The 20,485-nt window shown below is 48.0% G+C and overlaps 1 protein-coding gene across 14 annotated transcripts in view; it reads right to left on the reverse strand.

Annotated features, from left to right (window-relative positions):
* phldb1b (pleckstrin homology-like domain, family B, member 1b) overlaps nt 1-20,485 on the reverse strand; it is a 475,105-nt gene that overhangs the window by 184,214 nt on the left and 270,406 nt on the right. For all 14 annotated transcript variants that reach the window (XM_070894525.1, XM_070894517.1, XM_070894521.1 and 11 more), the window contains one exon: nt 4,285-4,407. In XM_070894525.1, the coding sequence (XP_070750626.1) occupies nt 4,285-4,407 (123 nt within the window). The remainder of the gene's footprint in view (nt 1-4,284; nt 4,408-20,485) is intronic.

Below are 20,485 nucleotides of genomic sequence, written 5' to 3' on the forward strand. Positions count from 1 at the left end.
TCTCCTGCCATTTTACAAATACAAAATCCACGAGCTTTGAACATGACTGGACATTAGACAAAATGAGTGTTTTGCACCCAACAACCCAGCACTATTATGCTCCTTCCACCAATCAAAGCTGAGGTGCTCTTGCCGAGAATCAGCAATGGGTTCAATGGGCTGAATGGCCTCCTTCTGTGCTGTAACCGTTCTATGATTCCATGAATAAAGGCTTGGATGGTAGTGAGGCGGACAATGGTGTGATGAAGGTGATGGAACTGGGGTATGGATCTCAGCGCCAAGGTCACATGGTTGCACGAAACAGAGTCCCAGCGAGCGGAGTTAGTCCTGTATCGATTAACTCCTTCAACGATAAAAAAACACCCCATGAATATTTGATTAGAATGGGATTGAAGATGAGGTTGGCTAAGTAGAGAGAGAAGTAATTAAACGTTTTGTCTCTGAGCCATTAGAACCATGGAGATGTCACATCATGGAAAGCAACTGGTCAAAGACTGGATTGTGAAGTTCGCTCAGTAACGTCACTTGGTGATTTTAGGAGACATGAACTAGATCTTGTTAATAAAACCCGAGGGGATGCGGGCTTCACAAACACCGAGCGTGTCCCCAGGCCCCCAATATAAAAGAGTGAACTTTATCCACTCACCCCTCCACCCCCACCACTGCCCGCCGATTCAGAGAGTCAGGGAGTGTCTATAAATGAGGAGAAATGGAGACTGGTCATGGAGTGTCTGATTTAATTTAATCTAATTCACTCCAGTGCAGTACTGAGGGGACGCTGCACTGTCGGAGGGGCAGGACTGAGGGAGTACCGCACTGTCGGAGGGGCAGTACTGAGGGAGTGCCGCACTGTCGGAGGGGCAGTACTGAGGGAGTGCCGCACTGTCGGAGGGGCAGTACTGAGGGAGTGCCACACTGTCGGAGGGGCAGTACTGAGGGAGTGCCGCACTGTCGGAGGGGCAGTACTGAGGGAGTGCTCCACAGTCGGAGGGGCAGTACTGAGGGAGTACCGCACTGTCGGAGGGGCAGTACTGAGGGAGTACCGCACTGTCGGAGGGGCAGTACTGAGGGAGTGCCGCACTGTCGGAGGGGCAGTACTGAGGGAGTGCCGCACTGTCGGAGGGGCAGTACTGAGGGAGTGCTGCACTGTCGGAGGGGCCGTCTTTTGGATGAGGCGTTAAACCGAGGCCCCGTCTGCCCTCTCAGTTGGATGTAAAAATATCCCATGGCACTATTTCGAAGAAGAGCAGGGGAGTTATCCCCGCTGTCCTGGGCCAATATTTATTCCTCTATAAACATAACCAAAACAGATAATCGAGTCATTATCACATTGCGGTGTGTGGGAGCTTGCTGTGCGCACAAATTGGCTGCCGGGTTTCCCACATTACAACAGTGACTACACTCCAAACAGTACTTCATTGGCTGTAAAGCGCTTTGAGACGTCCGGTGATCATGAAAGGTGCTATATAAACGCAAGTCTTTCTTTCTTTCTAATTTAATAAATTAGTTAAGAGTCAATCTACCCCATGTCAACATTCATGATCAGATTGGATTGATGGATGAAGAGACAGGAGCTAAAGGAATTGGGGAACAGAATGAGTGAATATAATTAGGAGTTTATGCTCATTTGGAGAGTAAAGGCCAACAGAGACTGGTTGGGCCAAATGGCCTGTTTCCATGCTGTAGTTATGTATAAATAAATGTAAGTGTTATATTATTATTATTAATGCCTGAGTCCAGCAACTGAGCGCTAAGAGGTTTTTTTGACCCATCCCTATCAACATTTCCCATCGTGCTCACTGTCTCGTGAGCTGGGGCAGAAACCCTCGGCCAGTCTCCCTCCGAGACCCAAACCACGCGAAGACCTGCTGTAGCATTGAACTTCTACCCTGGGTCAACATCAGCGAGAACAGGGTTCAAAGCTGGGACCTCCTGCTTGGCCTGGTTCTGGACCACACGTGCAAATGGGTGCCATAATGTGTTTGGTAGCCAAGCAGAAAGTCTTACGAGGAAACAAAACCAACGTGTGACCTTGCACTTTATCGTCTCACTGTTCCCCCTTCCTGCAGTGCATTTTTATCAGATGATATCCTTACCACAAAACTGGATGCTCGACCTCCCGACTGATCAATAAAAGAGGAACCGATTGTCTGGCGAGGTTATATTGCAACAGCCGTGATGCCATCCTTATAGAATTCATTTTTACAAATGTGTTCCTGGGATGTGGGCGTCGCTGGCAAGGTCGGCATTTATTGCCCGTCCCTAATTGCCCCTTAAGAAGGTGGTGGTGAGCCGCCTTCTTGAACCGCTGCAGTCCGTGTGGTGAAGTTGCTCCCACACAGTGCTAACTTTGTCACAGCGGTTTGGTTCGACTGAGTGTCTTGCTGACCATTTCAGAGGGCAGTGAAGGGTCACCCACATTGCTGTGGGTCTGGAGTCACATATCGGCCAGACCGGGTAAGGGCAGCAGATTTCCTTCCCTAAAGGACATTAGTGAACCAGATGTGTTTTTATGACAATCCGGTATCCATTACTGATACTAGTTTTTTTTTCCATTCCAGATGAACTTAATTGAATTTAAATTCCCCAGCTGCCGTGGTGGGATTTGAACTCATGTCTCTGGATCAATAGTCCAGGCCTCTGCATTACTGGTTCCAGTAACATAACCACTGTGCTACCATTCCCAATAAATCATCAGTAGACTCCTGAATTGGGCCTTATAAGCTGGAGAAATCCCTCCAAGAGGAAGAGGTTTACTGTGAGGCATAACCGTAATGAGCAACAGAGCAAAATACACTGTTGTCGTATCGGAATAACTGCTCCTGCCTTCGGGCAATTTGATACAACTGCGCAGCTTGTTAGAACACTTCAGAGGCAACCACTTACTCATGCGTAGAATTGCATAGTATTTCCGGCACAGAACCGACCCCATCGGCCCAATAGATCCGTGCCGGGGTTTATGCCCCACCGCTCCGTGCCGGGGTTTATGCCCCACCGCTCCGTGCCGGGGTTTATGCCCCACCGCTCCGTGCCGGGGTTTATGCCCCACCGCTCCGTGCCGGCGTTTATGCCCCACCGCTCCGTGCCGGGGTTTATGCCCCACCGCTCCGTGCCGGGGTTTATGCCCCACCGCTCCGTGCCGGGGTTTATGCCCCACCGCTCCGTGCCGGGGTTTATGCCCCACCGCTCCGTGCCGGGGTTTATGCTCCACACCAGCCCCCTCCCACCCCTCTCCATCTCACCCCATCAACATATCCTTCTCGTCCTTTCTCCCCCATGTGTTTATCCAGATTCCCCTTAAATGCATCTATCTATAGCTCGGCTATATATATATATTCCAGACTGGGTAAGGCTTCTATGGCAATCCCACAGCTTCAGGGTCACTTTTCCTGGTGCCAACTTTTTATTTCTAGATTTTTGTTGAATTCAGATTCTCAAACTGACATCTGAACACACATTCTCTGGATCATTAGTCTAGGCCTCTGGTTGCCAGGCCAGTAGTATAACTATTACACCACCGTGTCCGTTTGTGACATTGGCTAATGAGCGGAAACTCTCACATCGCTGGCCACAATGAGTCACGAACAGAATTATATAGAATTATCGAGTGTACGGCACAGAAACAGGCCATTTGGCCCAACAGGTCCGTGCCGGTGTTTATTCTCCACAGCAGCTCCCTCCCACCCCTCTTCATCTCACCCCATCAGCACAACCTTCGATTCTATACACACATTATTGGGAATGGAAGCATAGTGGTCATGTTGCTGGGCTAGTAATGCAGAGGCCTGGACAAATGATCAGGAGACGTGAGTTTAAATCCCAGCGTGACAGCTGGGGAACTTGAATTCAGTTAATTAAATAAATCTGGAATTTTAAAAAAGCTAGTATCAGTATTGGTGACCATGAAACTACCGGATTGTCGTTAAAAACCCATCTGGTTCACTAATGCCCTTTAGGGAAGGAAATCTGCCGTCCTTACCCCGGTCTGGGCCGATAGGTGACTCCAGACCCACAGCAATGTGGGTGACTCTTAACGGCCCTCTGAAATGGCCCAGCGAGTTATCACATCACCACCTTCTTGAGGGCGATTAGGGATGGGCAATAAATGCTGGCCTTGCTACATCTAATGAACGAATAACTAAACAACAAGCACAGGGCCTTATGCAAGATCTGCCAATGGCCAAAGCAAAGAAGCCTAGCTCTGGTAGCCGATCCGTCCAGCATCAGATTAATGTAAAGCCAGTGCACTGCGACGCGGGGTAGATCACCGTGACGATTCGGTACCTGAAGAGCAGCTAAAGGACACTGAGGCATTCCAGTTTCCTGACATCATGCTCTTCATTCTGTAGGCCTCTGCCGGGTGGTTGAATCGAAAAAAGGTCGACTGGCCAAAGCAAAGCATGCACCCTGTCAGGAGAAAGGAACAGGGAGTCATGAGTTTGTTGGGTTTTTTTGTACGAGAAGTTTACTAAAAAAAAAAACAAAGCAACAGGAGGAACAAGCCACTTAACTCAAAGGCCGGGCTGTGCACGTGATACAGCAAGGCCTGTTCAAACGCATCGTCCAAACTACACAGCCTAAAACATCCAACATCACAACCAAGCAAAAAACACAGGTATACTGCCTCTGGTGTTTATTGGGAATATCACAGCGACAGACCTGTGTTTATTGGGAATATCACAGCGACAGATCTGTGTTTATTGGGAATATCACAGCGACAGACCTGTGTTTATTGGGAATATCACAGCGACAGATCTGTGTTTATTGGGAATATCACAGCGACAGACCTGTGTTTATTGGGAATATCACAGCGACAGACCTGTGTTTACTGGGAATATTACAGGGACAGGACTGTGTTTATTTTTAACTGTGATAAACCAGAAGCTGTCACATTTTGGAACCAAACTGAGTGATTCTCATTCCTAATGAGCGACGTTTCACAGATCTGACGATAGTTAACACAGTAATTTGGTGCAGAAAGTGACTCGGTTAATTAAGAACATAAGAAGTAGGAGCAGGAGTGGGCCATTCGGCCCCTCGAACTTGCTCCTCCATTCAATAAGATCACGGCTGATCATCGACCTCAACTCCACTTTTTCACCCGATCCCCATATCCCTGGATTCCCGAGTTCAAAAATCTATCGATCTCAGCCTTGCCTTTGTTACCTCTAGACTTGACTATTCCAACGCACTCCTGGCTGGCCTCCCACATTCTACCCAACGTAAACTAGCGGTCATCCAAAACTCGTCTGCCCCGTGTCCGAACTCGCACCAAGTCCTGCTCGCCCTTTACCACTGTGCTCGCTGACCTACATTGGCTCCCAGTTAAGCAATGCTTCGATTTCAAAATTCTCATCCTTGTTTTCAAATTCCTCCATGGCCCTCGCTCCTCCCTGTCTCTGTAATCTCCTCCAGCCCCACAACCCCCCCCGAGATGTCTGCGCTCCTCTAATTCTGCCCTCCTGAGCATCCCTGATTATAATCGCTCAACCATTGGTGGCCGTGCCTTCTGTTGCCTGGGCCCCAAGCTCTGGAACTCCCTCCCTAAACCTCTCCACCTCTCTTTCCTCCTTCAAGACACTCCTTAAAACCGACCTCTTTGACCAAGCTTTTGGTCACCTGCCCTAATTTCTCCTTATGTGGCTTGATGTCAAATTTCTTGACTCATATACTCCTGTGAAGCGCGTTGGGACGTTCCACTACGTTAAAGGCGCTATATAAATACAAGTTGTTGTTGTGGTTGAATATACTCAGAGCCACTCTCCCCCTGCCCCGGGACATTTAATTACAGGGCTGGTAGAGCAAACTGTGCAGCAGCCAACGAGGGGGGAGATTCACACGGTTTGTCACGTGGTGTCACTGACTCGGCCCCAAATCTCTTGCCCTATCAACAGCCCTCGTGCATGCTCATGATCACCATTAGCAGGGACCCAGAGCTCAAACCGTTTGTGTTTTATAAAAGGAGTGCCAAATGTGATTTAAAATGAGGAGTAAAACTGTCCCAGTGTTTTACTGCAACACTTAGCATCTTATACCGATGAATGACCCTGCCCGCCAAACCATTTGCGGCAACATTAAATTAATTTTCTAAAAAGGCTTGAAGTGTAAGTCACAGCTCTATATCACTCTGACGCTTTCGCTCGCGCTCTTTATTGCAACGAAGCACTCAGTCCTTGAACATTCAGGGTAGTCTCTCGCTCCACACACAAGAGAAGTAACGCATTAGAAAACCTTTGCGGTCGGCGGTTACCTCAGAGTTCCCTGAGCTACTGCACGGATTGCAGCCGTGGCCACACCTTGGAGAAGACCGTTGTAATGCACGCCCCTGTGAGCATGCTCAGAGGTTTGTGGAGCTGTTGCACTGTGAGTGGCTTAGCCAGTCACATGATGTTCACAAGACTCAATAAAACCCCAGCCAGTTGGGTCGAGGTCATGCACGATGAGGCAGGTGGTTGTGAGTCTGGTGGATGAACTGGTAATGTGTCGTGTGATTGTTAAACCTTTGTTAATAAACCAACTACTTCTTAATAGCAAAAGCAAAATACTGCGGATGCTGGAAATCTGAAATAAAAACAAAAATGGCTGGAAATCTCAGCAGGTCAGGCAGCGTCTGCGGAGAAAAACAGAGTTAGCGTTTCGGGTTCTGAAGAAGTCACAGACACAAAACGTTAACTCTGTTTCTCTCCACAGATGCTGCCAGACCTGCTGAGATTTCCAGCATATTCTGTTTTTATTTTAGCTCTTAATAGCAATGTGTTGCTATGGATTCTTAAGCAAAGAACCCACAAAGTAAATACAGTACAATCGTTAAATCAGCACTCCTGATGTGCAGCGTTGCACGGTAGTTCAGTCGTTGTGTGACTGGACCAGTAAAGGCTCCCTGATAAAGTGCAACATCCCCACCGACACCTGGGAGTCCCTGGCCAAAGACCGCCCTAAGTGGAGGAAGAGCACCCGGGAGGGCGCTGAGCACCTCGAGTCTCGTCACCCAGAGCATGCAGAAACCAAGCGCAGGCAGCAGAAGGAGCGTGCGGCAAACCAGACTCCCCACTCACCCTTTCCTTCAACCACTGTCTGTCCCACCTGTGACAGAGACTGTAATTCCCGTATTGGACTGTTCAGTCACCTGAGAACTCACTTTTAGAGTGGAAGCAAGTCTTCCTCGGTTCCCAGGGACTGCCTATGATCATATGATGATGATGATGACTGGACCAGTAAACCTGAGTTCAAATCCCACTCCGACAGTTTGAGAATTCATATTAAAACAAAAAATCTGAAAATAAAAAGCTGGCCAAAGTGACCATCAAGCTGTCAAATTGTCGTACAAAATAATGTCCTGCAGGGAAGGAAATCTGCTGCCCTTTCCCTGCCTGGCTTCTCGATGATTTTACTCCGTGACCTGCCCTAAAGTGGGTTGGCAAGCCATTTAGTGGAAGGAAGCCCTACCCCAGCTTCTCAGGGCAATAAATGTTGGTCTTGCCAGCGACCCCCATGGATACCATCCTTCGCCAGTCACGGCAGCTAGTTGAGCTTTGGCGCAGTTTTCTGCTCATGTGCCCCCTGTCCACGCCAAACTGAGCTGAGAGTGCGCCGAACTCTCCACTCACAGCACCCGTCTAGCTAGCAGAAAGGGGAGACGTTCACTCCATTGGTTAGGGCCTGGGTCCAAACACAGGTTCCAGAGATGCTGGGGCTTTGCGTAACCCACAGCACCATCCAGTCCCCTACAGGCCAAAACTTTTGCGTAAGGAATTCAAAAAACAGTTGCCAAGTCAAGTTGAATGTGGTCAAATTTAAAGCTGCTGGGATGTTGGAATAGGGTTGGTTTGCATGAACAGTTTCAGGAATTACGCAGAATTTACAGACACAGAAACAGGCCATTCGGCTCGACGGATCCGTGCCGGGGTTTATGCGCCACCGCTCCGTGCCGGGGTTTATGCCCCACCGCTCCGTGCCGGGGTTTATGCTCCACACCAGCCCCCTCCCACCCCTCTCCATCTCCCCCCCATCACCATATCCTTCGATTCTTTTCTCCCTCATGTGTTTATCCAGCTTCCCCTTAAATACATCGATACTATTCGCCTCAACCCCTCCCTGTGGCAGCGCGTTCCACATTCTCACCACTCTCTGGGTAAAGAGGTTTCTCCTGAATTCCCCATTGGATTTATTTGTTTTTTGTGAGGCAGTTTTGCAACATGCAGGCTCGAAGGGCCGAATGGCCTACTCCTGCACCTATTTTCTATCTTTCTATGTTTTCAAACAGAGAGCTTCCCAAATGAATATTCCCCCGCTCCCCCACTCATCCAACACCACAGTATAAAAACAGTCGAAGGGGGTCGGTCATTTCACAGCTGTGGGTGGAATCTTGCTATGCGCAAAATTACTGTCACGTTTGTCTCCTTGACAACAGTCACAACAGTCAAGTAAATCTTGTCCATGAAGCACATTGGGGGCTTCTTTTGGGAAGCAAGAACAAGAGACTAAAGCAATACATTTTCCCATATTACAACAGTGACTACACCAAAGTACTTCATTGGCTATAAAGCGTTTGAGACGTCATAGAAACATAGAAACATAGAAAATAGGTGCAGGAGTATGCCATTCGGCCCTTCTAGCCTGCACCGCCATTCAATGAGTTCATGGCTGAACATGCAACTTCAGTACCCCATTCCTGCTTTCTCGCCATACCCCTTGATTCCCCTAGTAGTAAGGACTACATCTAACTCCTTTTTGAATATATTTAGTGAATTGGCCTCAACAACTTTCTGTGGAAGAGAATTCCACAGGTTCACTACTCTCTGGGTGAATAAGTTTCTCCTCATCTCGGTCCTAAATGGCTTACACCTTATCCTTAGACTGTGACCCGGTTCTGGACTTCCCCAACATTGGGAACATTCTTCCTGCATCTAACCTGTCTAAACCCATCAGAATTTTAAACGTTTCTATGAGATCCCCTCTCATTCTTCTGAACTCCAGTGAAAACAAGCCCAGTTGATCCAGTCTTTCTTGATATGTCAGTCCCACCATCCCGGGAAACAGTCTGGTGAACCTTCGCTGCACTCCATCAATAGCAAGAATGTCCTTCCTCAAGTTAGGAGACCAAAACTGTACACAATACTCCAGGTGTGGCCTCACCAAGGCCCTGTACAACTGTAGTAACACCTCCCTGCCCCGTACTCAAATCCCCTCGCAATGAAGGCCAACATGCCATTTGCTTTCTTAACCGCCTGCTGTACCTGCATGCCAACCTTCAATGACTGATGTACCATGACACCCAGGTCTCGTTGCACCTCCCCTTTTCCTAATCTGTCACCATTCAGATAATAGTCTGTCTCTCTGTTTTAACCACCAAAGTGGATAACCTCACATTTATCCACATTATACTTCATATGCCATGCATTTGCCCACTCACCTAACCTATCCAAGTCACTCTGCAGCCTCATAGCATCCTCCTCGCAGCTCACCCTGCCACCCAACTTAGTGTCATCCACAAATTTGGAGATACTACATTTAATCCCCTCGTCTAAATCATTAATGTACAATGTAAACAGCTGGGGCCCCAGCACAGAACCTTGTGGTACCCCACTAGTCACTGCCTGCCATTCTGAAAAGTCCCCATTTACTCCTACTCTTTGCTTCCTGTCTGCCAACCAGTTCTCAATCCACGTCAGCACACTACCCCCAATCCCATGTGCTTTAACTTTGCACATTAATCTCTTGTGTGGGACCTTGTCGAAAGAACATAATAAGAACATAAGAACACAAGAATTAGGAACAGGAGTAAGCCATCTAGCCCCTCGAGCCTGCTCTGCCATTCAATAAGATCATGGCTGATCTGGCCGTGGACTCAACTCCACTTACCCGCCCTCTCCCCGTAACCCTTAATTCCCTTATTGGTTAAAAATCTATCTATCTGTGACTTCAATACATTCAATGAGCTAGCCTCAACTGCTTCCTTGGGCAGAGAATTCCACAGATTCACAACCCTCTGGGAGAAGAAATTCCTTCTCAACTCGGTTTTAAATTGGCTCCCCCGTATTTTGAGGCTGTGCCCCCTAGTTCTAGTCTCCCCGACCAGTGGAAACAACCTCTCTGCCTCTATCTTGTCTATCCCTTTCATGATTTTAAATGTTTCTATAAGATCACCCCTCATCCTTCTGAACTCCAAGGAGTAAAGACCCAGTCTACTCAATCTATCATCATAAGGTAACCCCCTCATCTCCGGAATCAGCCGAGTGAATCGTCTCTGTACCCCTTCCAAAGCCAGTATATCCTTCCTTAAGTAAGGTGACCAAAACTGCACGCAGTACTCCAGGTGCGGCCTTATATAGTTGCAGCAGGACCTCCCTGCTTTTGTACTCCATTCCTCTCGCAATGAAGGCCAACATTCCATTCGCCTTCCTGATTACCTGCTGCACCTGCAAACTAACTTTTTGGGATTCATGCACAAGGACCCCCAGATCCCTCTGTACCACAGCATGTCGTAATTTCTCCCCATTCAAATAATATTCCCTTTTACTGTTTTTTTTCCCCAAGGTGGATGACCTCACACTTTCTGACATTGTATTCCATCTGCCAAACCTTCGCCCATTCGCTTAACCTATCCAAATCTCATTGCAGCCTCTCTTTGTCCTCTACACAACCCGCTTTCCCACTAATCTTTGTGTCATCTGCAAATTTTGTTACACTACACTCTGTCCCCTCTTCCAGGTCATCTATGTATATTGTAAACAGTTGTGGTCCCAGCACCGATCCCTGTGGCACACCACTAACCACCGATTTCCAACCCGAAAAGGACCCATTTATCCCGACTCTCTGCTTTCTGTTCGCCAGCCAATTCTCTATCCATGCTAATATATTTCCTCTGACTCCGCGTACCTCTATCTTCTGCAGTAACCTTTTGTGTGGCACCTTATCGAATGCCTTTTGTAAATCTAAATACACCACATCCATCGGTACACCTCTATCCACCATGCTCGTTATATCCTCAAAGAATTCCAGTAAATTAGTTAAACATGATTTCCCCTTCATGAATCCATGCTGTGTCTGCTTGATTGCACTATTCCTATCCAGATGTCCCGCTATTTCTTCCTTAATGATAGTTTCAAGCATTTCCCCCACTACAGATGTTAAACTAACCGGCCTATAGTTACCTGCCTTTTGTCTGCCCCCTTTTTTAAACAGAGGCGTTACATTAGCTGCTTTCCAATCCGCTGGTACCTCCCCAGAGTCCAGAGAATTTTGGTAGATTATAACAAATGCATCTGCTATAACTTCCGCCATCTCTTTTAATACCCTGGGATGCATTTCATCAGGACCAGGGGACTTGTCTACCTTGAGTCCCATTAGCCTGTCCAGCACTACCCCCCTAGTGATAGTGATTGTCTCAAGGTCCTCCCTTCCCACATTCCTGTGACCAGCAATTTTTGGCATGGTTTTTGTGTCTTCCACTGTGAAGACCGAAGCAAAATAATTGTTTAAGGTCTCAGCCATTTCCACATTTCCCATTATTAAATCCCCTTTCTCATCTTCTAAGGGACCAACATTTACTTTAGTCGCTCTTTTCCGTTTTATATATCGGTAAAAGCTTTTACTATCTGTTTTTATGTTTTGCGCAAGTTTACATTCGTAATCTATCTTTCCTTTCTTTATTGCTTTCTTAGTCATTCTTTGCTGTTGTTTAAAATTTTCCCAATCCACCAGTTTCCCAGAAAGACTTCTGAAATTCCAAATACACCACATCAACTGGTTCTCCCTTGTACACTCTATTGGAAACATCCTCAAAAAATTCCAGAAGATTTGTCAAGCATGATTTTCCTTTCACAAATCCATGCTGACTTGGACCTATCATGTCACCTCTTTCCAAATGCGCTGCTATGACATCCTTAATAATTGATTCCATCATTTTACTGAGGTCAGGCTGACCGATCTATAATTCCCTGTTTTCTCTCTCCCTCCTTTTTTAAAAAGTGGGGTTACATTGGCTACCCTCCACTCCATAGGAACTGATCCAGAGTCTATGGAATGTTGGAAAATGACTGTCAATGCATCCGCTATTTCCAAGGCCACCTCCTTACGTACTCTGGGATGCAGTCCATCAGGCCCTGGGGATTTATCGGCCTTCAATCCCATCAAGTTCCCCAACACAATTTCACGACTAATAAGGATTTCCCTCAGTTCCTCCTTCTTACTAGACCCTCTGACCCCTTTTATATCCGGAAGGTTGTTTGTGTCCTCCTTAGTGAATACCGAACCAAAGTACTTGTTCAATTGGTCTGCCATTTCTTTGTTCCCCGTTATTACTTCCCCTGATTCTGACTGCAGGGGACCTACATTTGTCTTTACTAACCTTTTTCTCTTTACATATCTATAGAAGCTTTTACAGTCCGTCTTAATGTTCCCTGCAAGCTTCCTCTCGTACTCTATTTTCCCTGCCCTAATCAAACCCTTTGTCCTCCTTTGCTGAGTTCTAAATTTCTCCCAGTCCTCAGGTTCGCTGCTATTTCTGGCCACTTTAAATGCCACTTCCTTGGCTTTAATACTATCCCTGATTTCCCTTGATAGCCACGGTTGAGCCACCTTCCCTTTTTTATTTTTACGCCAGACAGGGATGTACAATTGTTGTAGTTCATCCATGCGGTCTCTAAATGTCTGCCATTGCCCATCCACAGTCAACTCCTTCAGTATCATTCGCCAATCTAGCCTAGCCAATTGACGCCTCATACCTTCAAAGTTAGCCTTCTTTAAGTTCTGGACCATGGTCTCTGAATTAACTGTTTCATTCTCCATCCCAATGCAGAATTCCACCATATTATGGTCACTCTTCCCCAAGGGGCCTCGCACAACGAGATTGCTAATTAATCCTCTCCCATTACACAACACCCAGTCTAAGATGGCCTCTCCCCTAGTTGGTTCCTCGACATATTGGGCTAGAAAACCATCCCTTATGCACCCCAGGAAATCCTCCTCCACCGTATTGCTTCCAGTTTGGTTAGCCCAATCTATATGCATATTAAAGTCACCCATGATAACTGCTGCACCTTTATTGCATGCACCCCTAATTTCCTGTTTGATGCCCTCCCCAACATCACTACTACTGTTTGGAGGTCTGTACACAACTCCCACTAACGTTTTTTGCCCTTTGGTGTTCTGCAGCTCTACCCATATAGATTCCACATCATCCAAGCTAATGTCCTTCCTAACTATTGCATTAATCTCCTCCTTAACCAGCAATGCTACCCCACCTCCTTTTCCTTTTATTCTATCCTTCCTGAATGTTGAATACCCCTGGATGTTGAGTTCCCAGCCCTGATCATCCTGGAGCCACGTCTCTGTAATCCCAATCACATCATATCTGTTAACATCTATTTGCACAGTTAATTCATCCACCTTATTATGGATACTCCTTGCATTAAGACACAAAGCTTTCAGGCTTGTTTTTTGAACACCCTTTGTCCTTTTAGAATTATGATGTAGTGTGGCCCTTTTTGTTTCTTGCCTTTGTTTACTCGGCCTTCCACTATTGCTTTTTACCTTTCTACCATCTGTTTCTGACTCCATATTACTTCGCCCTGTCTCGCTGCATAGGTTCCCATCCCCCTGTCATATTAGTTTAAACACTCCCGAACTGCATTAGCAAATGTTACCCCCAGGACATCAGTTTCAGTTCTGCCCAAGTGCAGACCGTCCCTTTTGTACAGGTCCCACTTTCCCCAGAACTGATTCCAATGTCCCAGGAATTTGAATCTCTCCCTCTTGCACCACTGCTCAAGCCACGTATTTATTCTAACTATTCTGCTCCCTCTACTCTGATTAGCACGTGGCACTGGTAGCAATCCAGAGATTACTACCTTTGAGGTCCTACTTTTTAATTTAACTCCTAGCTCCCTAAATTCAGCTTGTAGGACCTCTTCCTGCTTCTTACCTATATCGTTGGTACCTACATGTACCACGACAACTGGCTGTTCACCCTCCCTCTCCAGAATGCTCTGCAGCCACTCTGAGACATCCTTGACCCTTGCACCAGGGAGGCAACATACCATCCTGGAGTCTCGGTTACGGCCGCAGAAACTCCTATCTATTTCCCTTACAATAGAGTCACCTATCACTATAGCTCTCCCACTCTTTTTCCCGCCCTTCTGTGCAGCAGAGCCACCCATGGTGCCATGAACCTGGCTGCTGGTGCCTTCCCCTGGTAAGTCATCTCCCCCAACAGTTTGCAAAATGGTCTATCTATTTTCGAGGGAGATGGCCGCAGGGGACTCCTGCACTACCTTCCTGCTCTTGCCTTGTCTCTTGGTCACCCATTCACTATCTGTCCTAACCCTTACCTGCGGTGTGACCAATTCACTAAATGTGCTATTCACAACATTCTCAGTGGTCGTGAAAGGCGCTATATAAATGCAAGACTTTCTTTTTTCTTTCAATGCAAGTCTTTCTCCTCCTCCCCGACACCCCCCCCCCCCCCCCACTTTTCATTTTAACCTCTGCTGCTGCCTGTACCCTATTCTGCACCAAGCTCTGCTCACCCATTACCCCTGAGCTCACTGGCCTACGTTGGTTCCCGATCCCCCCCAGTGCCTCCAATTTAGAATTCTCACATCTTGTTGTAACGTATTTGCTTCATGGGTTCTTTGCTTAAGAATTCATAGCAACACATTGCTATTAAGAACTAATTGGTTTATTAACAAAGGTTTAACAGTCACACTACACATTACCAGTTCATCCACCAGGCTCACAACTGCATACCTCATCATGGATGACCTAGACCCAAGTGGCTGGGGTTTTATTGAGTCTTGTGAACATCATGTCACTGGCTAAGCCACTCACAGTGCAACAGCTCCATAAACCTGTGAGCATACTCGCAGGTGCGTACATTACACTTGTGCTTAAATCCCTTCGCGGCCTCGCCCCTCCCGTTCTCTGTAAACTCCTCCAGCCCAACAACCGCCCGAGAGAGGTTTGTTCATGAACACCGCGCTCCTTCAAACAGCAATCTGCAGTAGGAATGATGAGACAAGGTCCATATCTGTGGTGGTTGCGGCCTTGGGAGGAATTGAGGGGGCGCGGGGGAGGAAAGGGAGAGATCTGAAGACCAACGTTTGTCATCAGCGATGTTTCTGTTGAATGTGAGCCAGCTTTAACTTGCTCAAAGACCCAGAAAACCTCAGATTAGTGAAAGTTCAGCTCCTGACACAATAACCAGACACAAGCTTTCTACTGACTTGACAGTCCTATGAGAAGGTCTTGTTGGCAAACTGTCAGATCGGCGCTGGAATCTTGCAAAGAATGTGCGCGCTTAACCTCATTTTCCTCTCATTTTCAGCACCCTGTCCAGACGAATTTTGGTGAGGCAGACATTCCTTCTCAAAAACAAACTTGCTGCAGAGAAGAACTTGCATCCACAGCGCCTTTTACAGCCTCCGGGAGGCCCAAAGCACTTGGACTCTCATTGGTTGTAAAGCGCTTTGGGAGGTTCAGAGGTCATGAAAGGCGCTATATAAATAAAAATAAAAAACAGTGCGGCGCTCCCTCAGTACTGCCCCTCCGACAGTGCGGCGTTCCCTCAGTACTGTCCCTCCGACAGTGCGGCACTCCCTCAGTACTGCCCCTCCGACAGTGCGGCACTCGCTCAGTACTGCCCCTCCGACAGTGCGGCACTCCCTCAGTACTGCCCCTCCGACAGTGCGGCACTCCCTCAGTACTGCCCCTCCGACAGTGCGGCACTCCCTCAATACTGCCCTTCCGACAGTGCGGCACTCCCTCAGTACTGCCCCTCCGACAGTGCAGCACTCCCTCAGTACTGCCCCACCGACAGTGCGGCGCTCCCTCAGCACTGTGCTGGAGTGTCAATCTAGATTATAGCGCCCAAGTTTCTACATGATAAAAAACGGGCGCCCCTCCGAGCTGGGCGCCCGTTTTTCGCGCCTAAAACGGCGCCGGAAAAAAAACGCGCTATTCTCGAGCGCTTTGCAGCTCCTTGTCTGCCTGGCGCGGCGCCCAGGGGGGCGGAGCCTACACTCGCGCCGATTTTGTAAGTGGGAGGGGGCGGGTACTATTTAAATTAGTTTTTTTCCTGCCGGCAACGCTGTGCGTGCGCGTTGGAGCGTTCGCGCACGCGCAGTGTGAAGGAAACATTGGCACTCGGCCATTTTTGTAGTTCTTTGTAGCTGTTTAATTTTTGAAAATTTTTTCATAAAAGCACATTGCCATCAGCACTGAGGCTTCTTGCAGCCTTGTCACTGTCTCCTCCCCCCTCCCCCGCGGGAAGAACGGGCGCCTCAGGCTGACTGCACCATTCTCCGTGGCTGAAGCACTTTCACACAGGTAGGAAGATGGTTTATTTAATCTTTTCTTTGCTTATAAATGTTTATTCAGGTTGGATTTATTTGTATAATATTTGTAGAAGTATAAATAAGGATTTATTGTAGAATTTAATGACTTCCCTTCTCCCCCCCCCCCCCCCCCACCTCGTTCTGGACGCCTAATTTGTAACCTGCGCCTGATTTTTTAATGTGTAGAACAGGTTTTTTCAGTTCTACAAAAATCTTCACTTGCTCCATTCTAAGTTAGTTTGGAGTACGTTTTCACTGTGGAAACTTTGAAATCAGGCGTCAGTGGCCGGACACGCCCCCTTTTGAAGAAAAAATTCTGTTCCAAAGTAGAACTGTTCTACCTGACTAGAACTGCAGAAAAAAAAATGTGGAGAATTGCGATTTCTAAGACAGTCCGTTCTCCACCAGTTGCTCCTAAAAAAATCAGGCGCAAATCACGTGGAAACTTGGGCACTGTGTGTTGAAGTCTCTGGAGTGGGACTTGAACCCACGACCTTCTGACACCAAGGCAAGAGTGCAACCCACTGAGCCACAGCTGGCACTAGCTCTTGTGATCTTTCCCTGTCGATAAGCTGCTGTGTTCCACTGCCTTCTGGGCCCTGTAATCGAGCTCCCCCTGTTGGACTACTGTGGTAATGCAATTACTAATGAAAATAATGAAGGATCATGTGCCACAGTCACATGATGGCAGTTTCTGTATCAAGAGCCATCTTGTATCGAGTGTTTCTTGGTGATGTGGTAAGAATATCTCAGGCCATGCTGCTCAGTGCCTGGGGCAGACGGCGTATTCTTCAATATTATAAACAGTTTGCTTCACTTTTAAGAAACAAATCCGGGTCACGATTCTCTGAACCGATGCCGAGGAAGTGTGGTGATGCAATGATACAGTGGGCTCAGGGCGCTGAGAGAGAGAATGTTGTTCTGTGTACCCTGCACCCACGGGCTTGAACATCGGCCACGAAGTCTATATTTACAAATGTTCCCCTGGCCGGCCTCCCATCCTCCACCCTCCGCAAGCTTCAGCTCGGCCAAAACCTCTGCTGCCTGTACCCAAGTCCTGGCCACGCTCTGCTCACACATCACCCCTGAGCTACATTGAATCCCGATTCCCCCAAACGCCTCAAATTTAAACTCATCATCCTCGTGCTGAAACCTCTCCGTGGTCTCGTATCCCCTCCATATCTCTGTAACTTCCTCCAGCCCCACAACCCTCCCGAACTCTCCGCTCCTCCGGTCTCTCCTGCATTGCCCGCTCCCTCCGTCCCACCATTGGTGGCTGTGCCGCCTGCTCACCTAAGCCCTCACACTCTGAAATCCTCTCCTTCAATCCTTCCTCCGTGGCTCAGTGGGCAGCACACTTGCCTCTGAGTCAGAAGGTTGTGGGTTCAAGTCCCACTCCAGGAACTTGAGTACAAACCATCTCGTCTTACACTCCAGTACAGTACTGAGGGAGCGCCGCACTGTCGGAGGTGCTGTCTTTGGATGAGATGTTAAACCGAGGCCCCGTCTGCTCTCTCAGGTGGAGATATCGATCCCATGGCATTATTTTGAAGAAGATCATCATAGGTCTTGGTTAAACCTTGCCACTGGACCAACGCCTAGCCTGGTGTGCAACAGTCACCCCACGTTAAAAGAATCCACGCACAGGCATCTTCCACCCTTTAACATGTAGTTCAGGACCTGGAATATCAGGTCTTTCATTGTAACACCTGTGAACTCATCCCTTTTTGGCGTGGAAGCAAGTCATCCTCGCTTCGAGGGACTGCCTATGATGATGATGATTTTGAAGAAGAGCAGGAGAGTTCTCCCCGGATGTCCTGGCCAATATTTATCCCTCAATCAACATAACAAAACAACAGATTATCTGGTCATTATCACATTGCAGTTTGTGGGAGCTTGCTGTGCGCAAATTGGCTGCCACGTTTCCCACATTACAACAGTGACTACACTCCAAAAGTACTTCATTGGCTGTAAAGCGCTTTGAGACGTCCGGTGGTTGTGAAAGACACAATATAAATGCAAGTCTTTCTTTTTAGCCTCTCTTCGTGGCCCTTACTTTCCCACAACCAATCAAAATGTGAAGAATGACAGCCATTCCCTTGCTCGCCCCCCTCAGAATAATTTGCTGAATTGATACTGAAGTAATTTATCAAACACGTCTGATCAGTTTAGGAACAATCTGACCCACAGTGGTCGGCCTGTCTTGTTACCTTACTCCAGAGGCATTTGTGGCTTTACAATAGATTTGTACAACACCAGTGGGTAATGAATAAAACATTAATTGCTCAGTTCAAGCTGTCCCTATATGCCTTGTAAAGATTCTTCTTTCTTTTAAATGTGCTTAAGTATCTCTCAGGGTTTAAAAAAATATTAATTCTCAGCAAGGCCGACATTTATTGCACCTTCCTAGTTGCCATCGAATGGCAGAACAGGCTCGAGGGGCTAAATGGCCTACCCCTCTGTTTCTATGTCTATGTCTGTTACACACACACACACACACAGTCAGTGCTGGGACACTCAGTCCTGTTATACACACAGTTCGGGGCCAGGGGCCCAGGGGTAGCATGGGTCAGCCCACACTGCGATATGTGTGCGCACTAGGTCCGTGCAGCAGAGCTGGTCTCCAGTCGTCCTGGTTAACCCTTGCCACTGGACCAAGACCTCGCTCTGTCAAGCCCGTGTGGTGGCTGGTGGGCAACGGTCACCCCACGTTAAAAAAATCCACCCACAGGCATCTTCCATCCTTCAGGATGTAGTTTGCGTCCTTCATTGAAACACCTGTGAACTCATTGCTTTTTGGCGTGGAAGCAAGTCATCCTCGCGTCGAGTGACCACCTGTGATGATACTCACACACAGTCAGTGCTGGGACACACAGATAGTCCAGAGACTTGAACACAATAATCTAGGCTGACACTCCAGTGCAGTACTGAGGGAGTGCCGCACTGTCGGAGGGGCAGTACTGAGGGGGTGCTGCATTGTCGGAGGGCCAGTACTGAGGGGGTGCTGCATTGTCGGAGGGGCAGTACTGAGGGGGTGCTGCATTGTCGGAGGGGCAGCACTGAGGGAGCGCCGCACTGTCGGAGGGGCAGTACTGAGGGATTGCTGCACTGTCGGAGGGGCAGTACTGAGGGAGCGCCGCACTGTCGGAGGGGCAGTACTGAGGGATTGCTGCACTGTCGGAGGGGCAGCACTGAGGGAGTGCCGCACTGTCAGAGGTGCCGTCTTTCAGATGAGACGTTAAACTGAGGCCCCATCTGCCCTCTTAGGAGGATGTGAAAGATCCCATGGTACTAATTCGAAGAAGTGCAGGGGAGTTATCCCCGGTGTCCTGGGAAATATTTATCTATCAATCAACATAACAAAAAGAGATTGTCTGGTCATTATCACATTGCGGTTTGTGGGAGCTTGCTGTGCACAAATTGGCTGCTGTGTTTCCCACATTACAACAGTGACTACACTCCAAAAGAACTTCATTGGCTGTGAAGCGCTTTGTGATGTCGGGCAGTCGTGAAAGGTGCTAAAAAAATAAACCTTTCTTCTTTCTAGTTTAATTAGCTGTACCCCAGGTGAAACAAGAAGGGAGAAAATGGGATAAAAAACAGAATAGGTAGATATAAAATATTCTCTCTTTGCCCGTCAATGACAGGCTGGCGACAGATCTCCTGACACGTCTCCCCTTGCTGTGGGGAATGAGACAAGCAGTGACAGCCGTGCGCTGTGATTAATGGAGCGAAGAATTCGGTCATGATCCAGCGTCAGACATCAATCATACTTCACAGCAACCGTCACAGCTAAACCCGCTAATCTCAGAGTCCTGCCCGCCTCCTTCGGTTCGGACCCCTTACTCACCCCCAAGACTCAAGATACTTCCCCCCGAATTGTTTTAAAATTCATTCTCGGGATGTGGGCGTCGCTGGCAAGGCCGGCATTTATTGCCCATCCCTAATTGCCCCTTGAGGTGGGGATTGGGTCTTCTCCCCGAACCGCTGGTTGCGATTCTGGTACCACTGAGGGGCTCGCACTGACACCTCACAGGGCAGGTAAGAGTCAACCAGGTTGGTGTGGGACTGGAGTCACATATAGGCCCAGACCGGGTAAGGGCGGCAGATTTTCTTCCCGAAAGGATATTAACCCACAACCTCCTGAGTCA

This window comes from Pristiophorus japonicus, chromosome 11 (genome assembly GCF_044704955.1).
Source record: "Pristiophorus japonicus isolate sPriJap1 chromosome 11, sPriJap1.hap1, whole genome shotgun sequence".
In the NCBI taxonomy this organism is placed as follows: Eukaryota; Metazoa; Chordata; class Chondrichthyes; family Pristiophoridae; genus Pristiophorus; species Pristiophorus japonicus.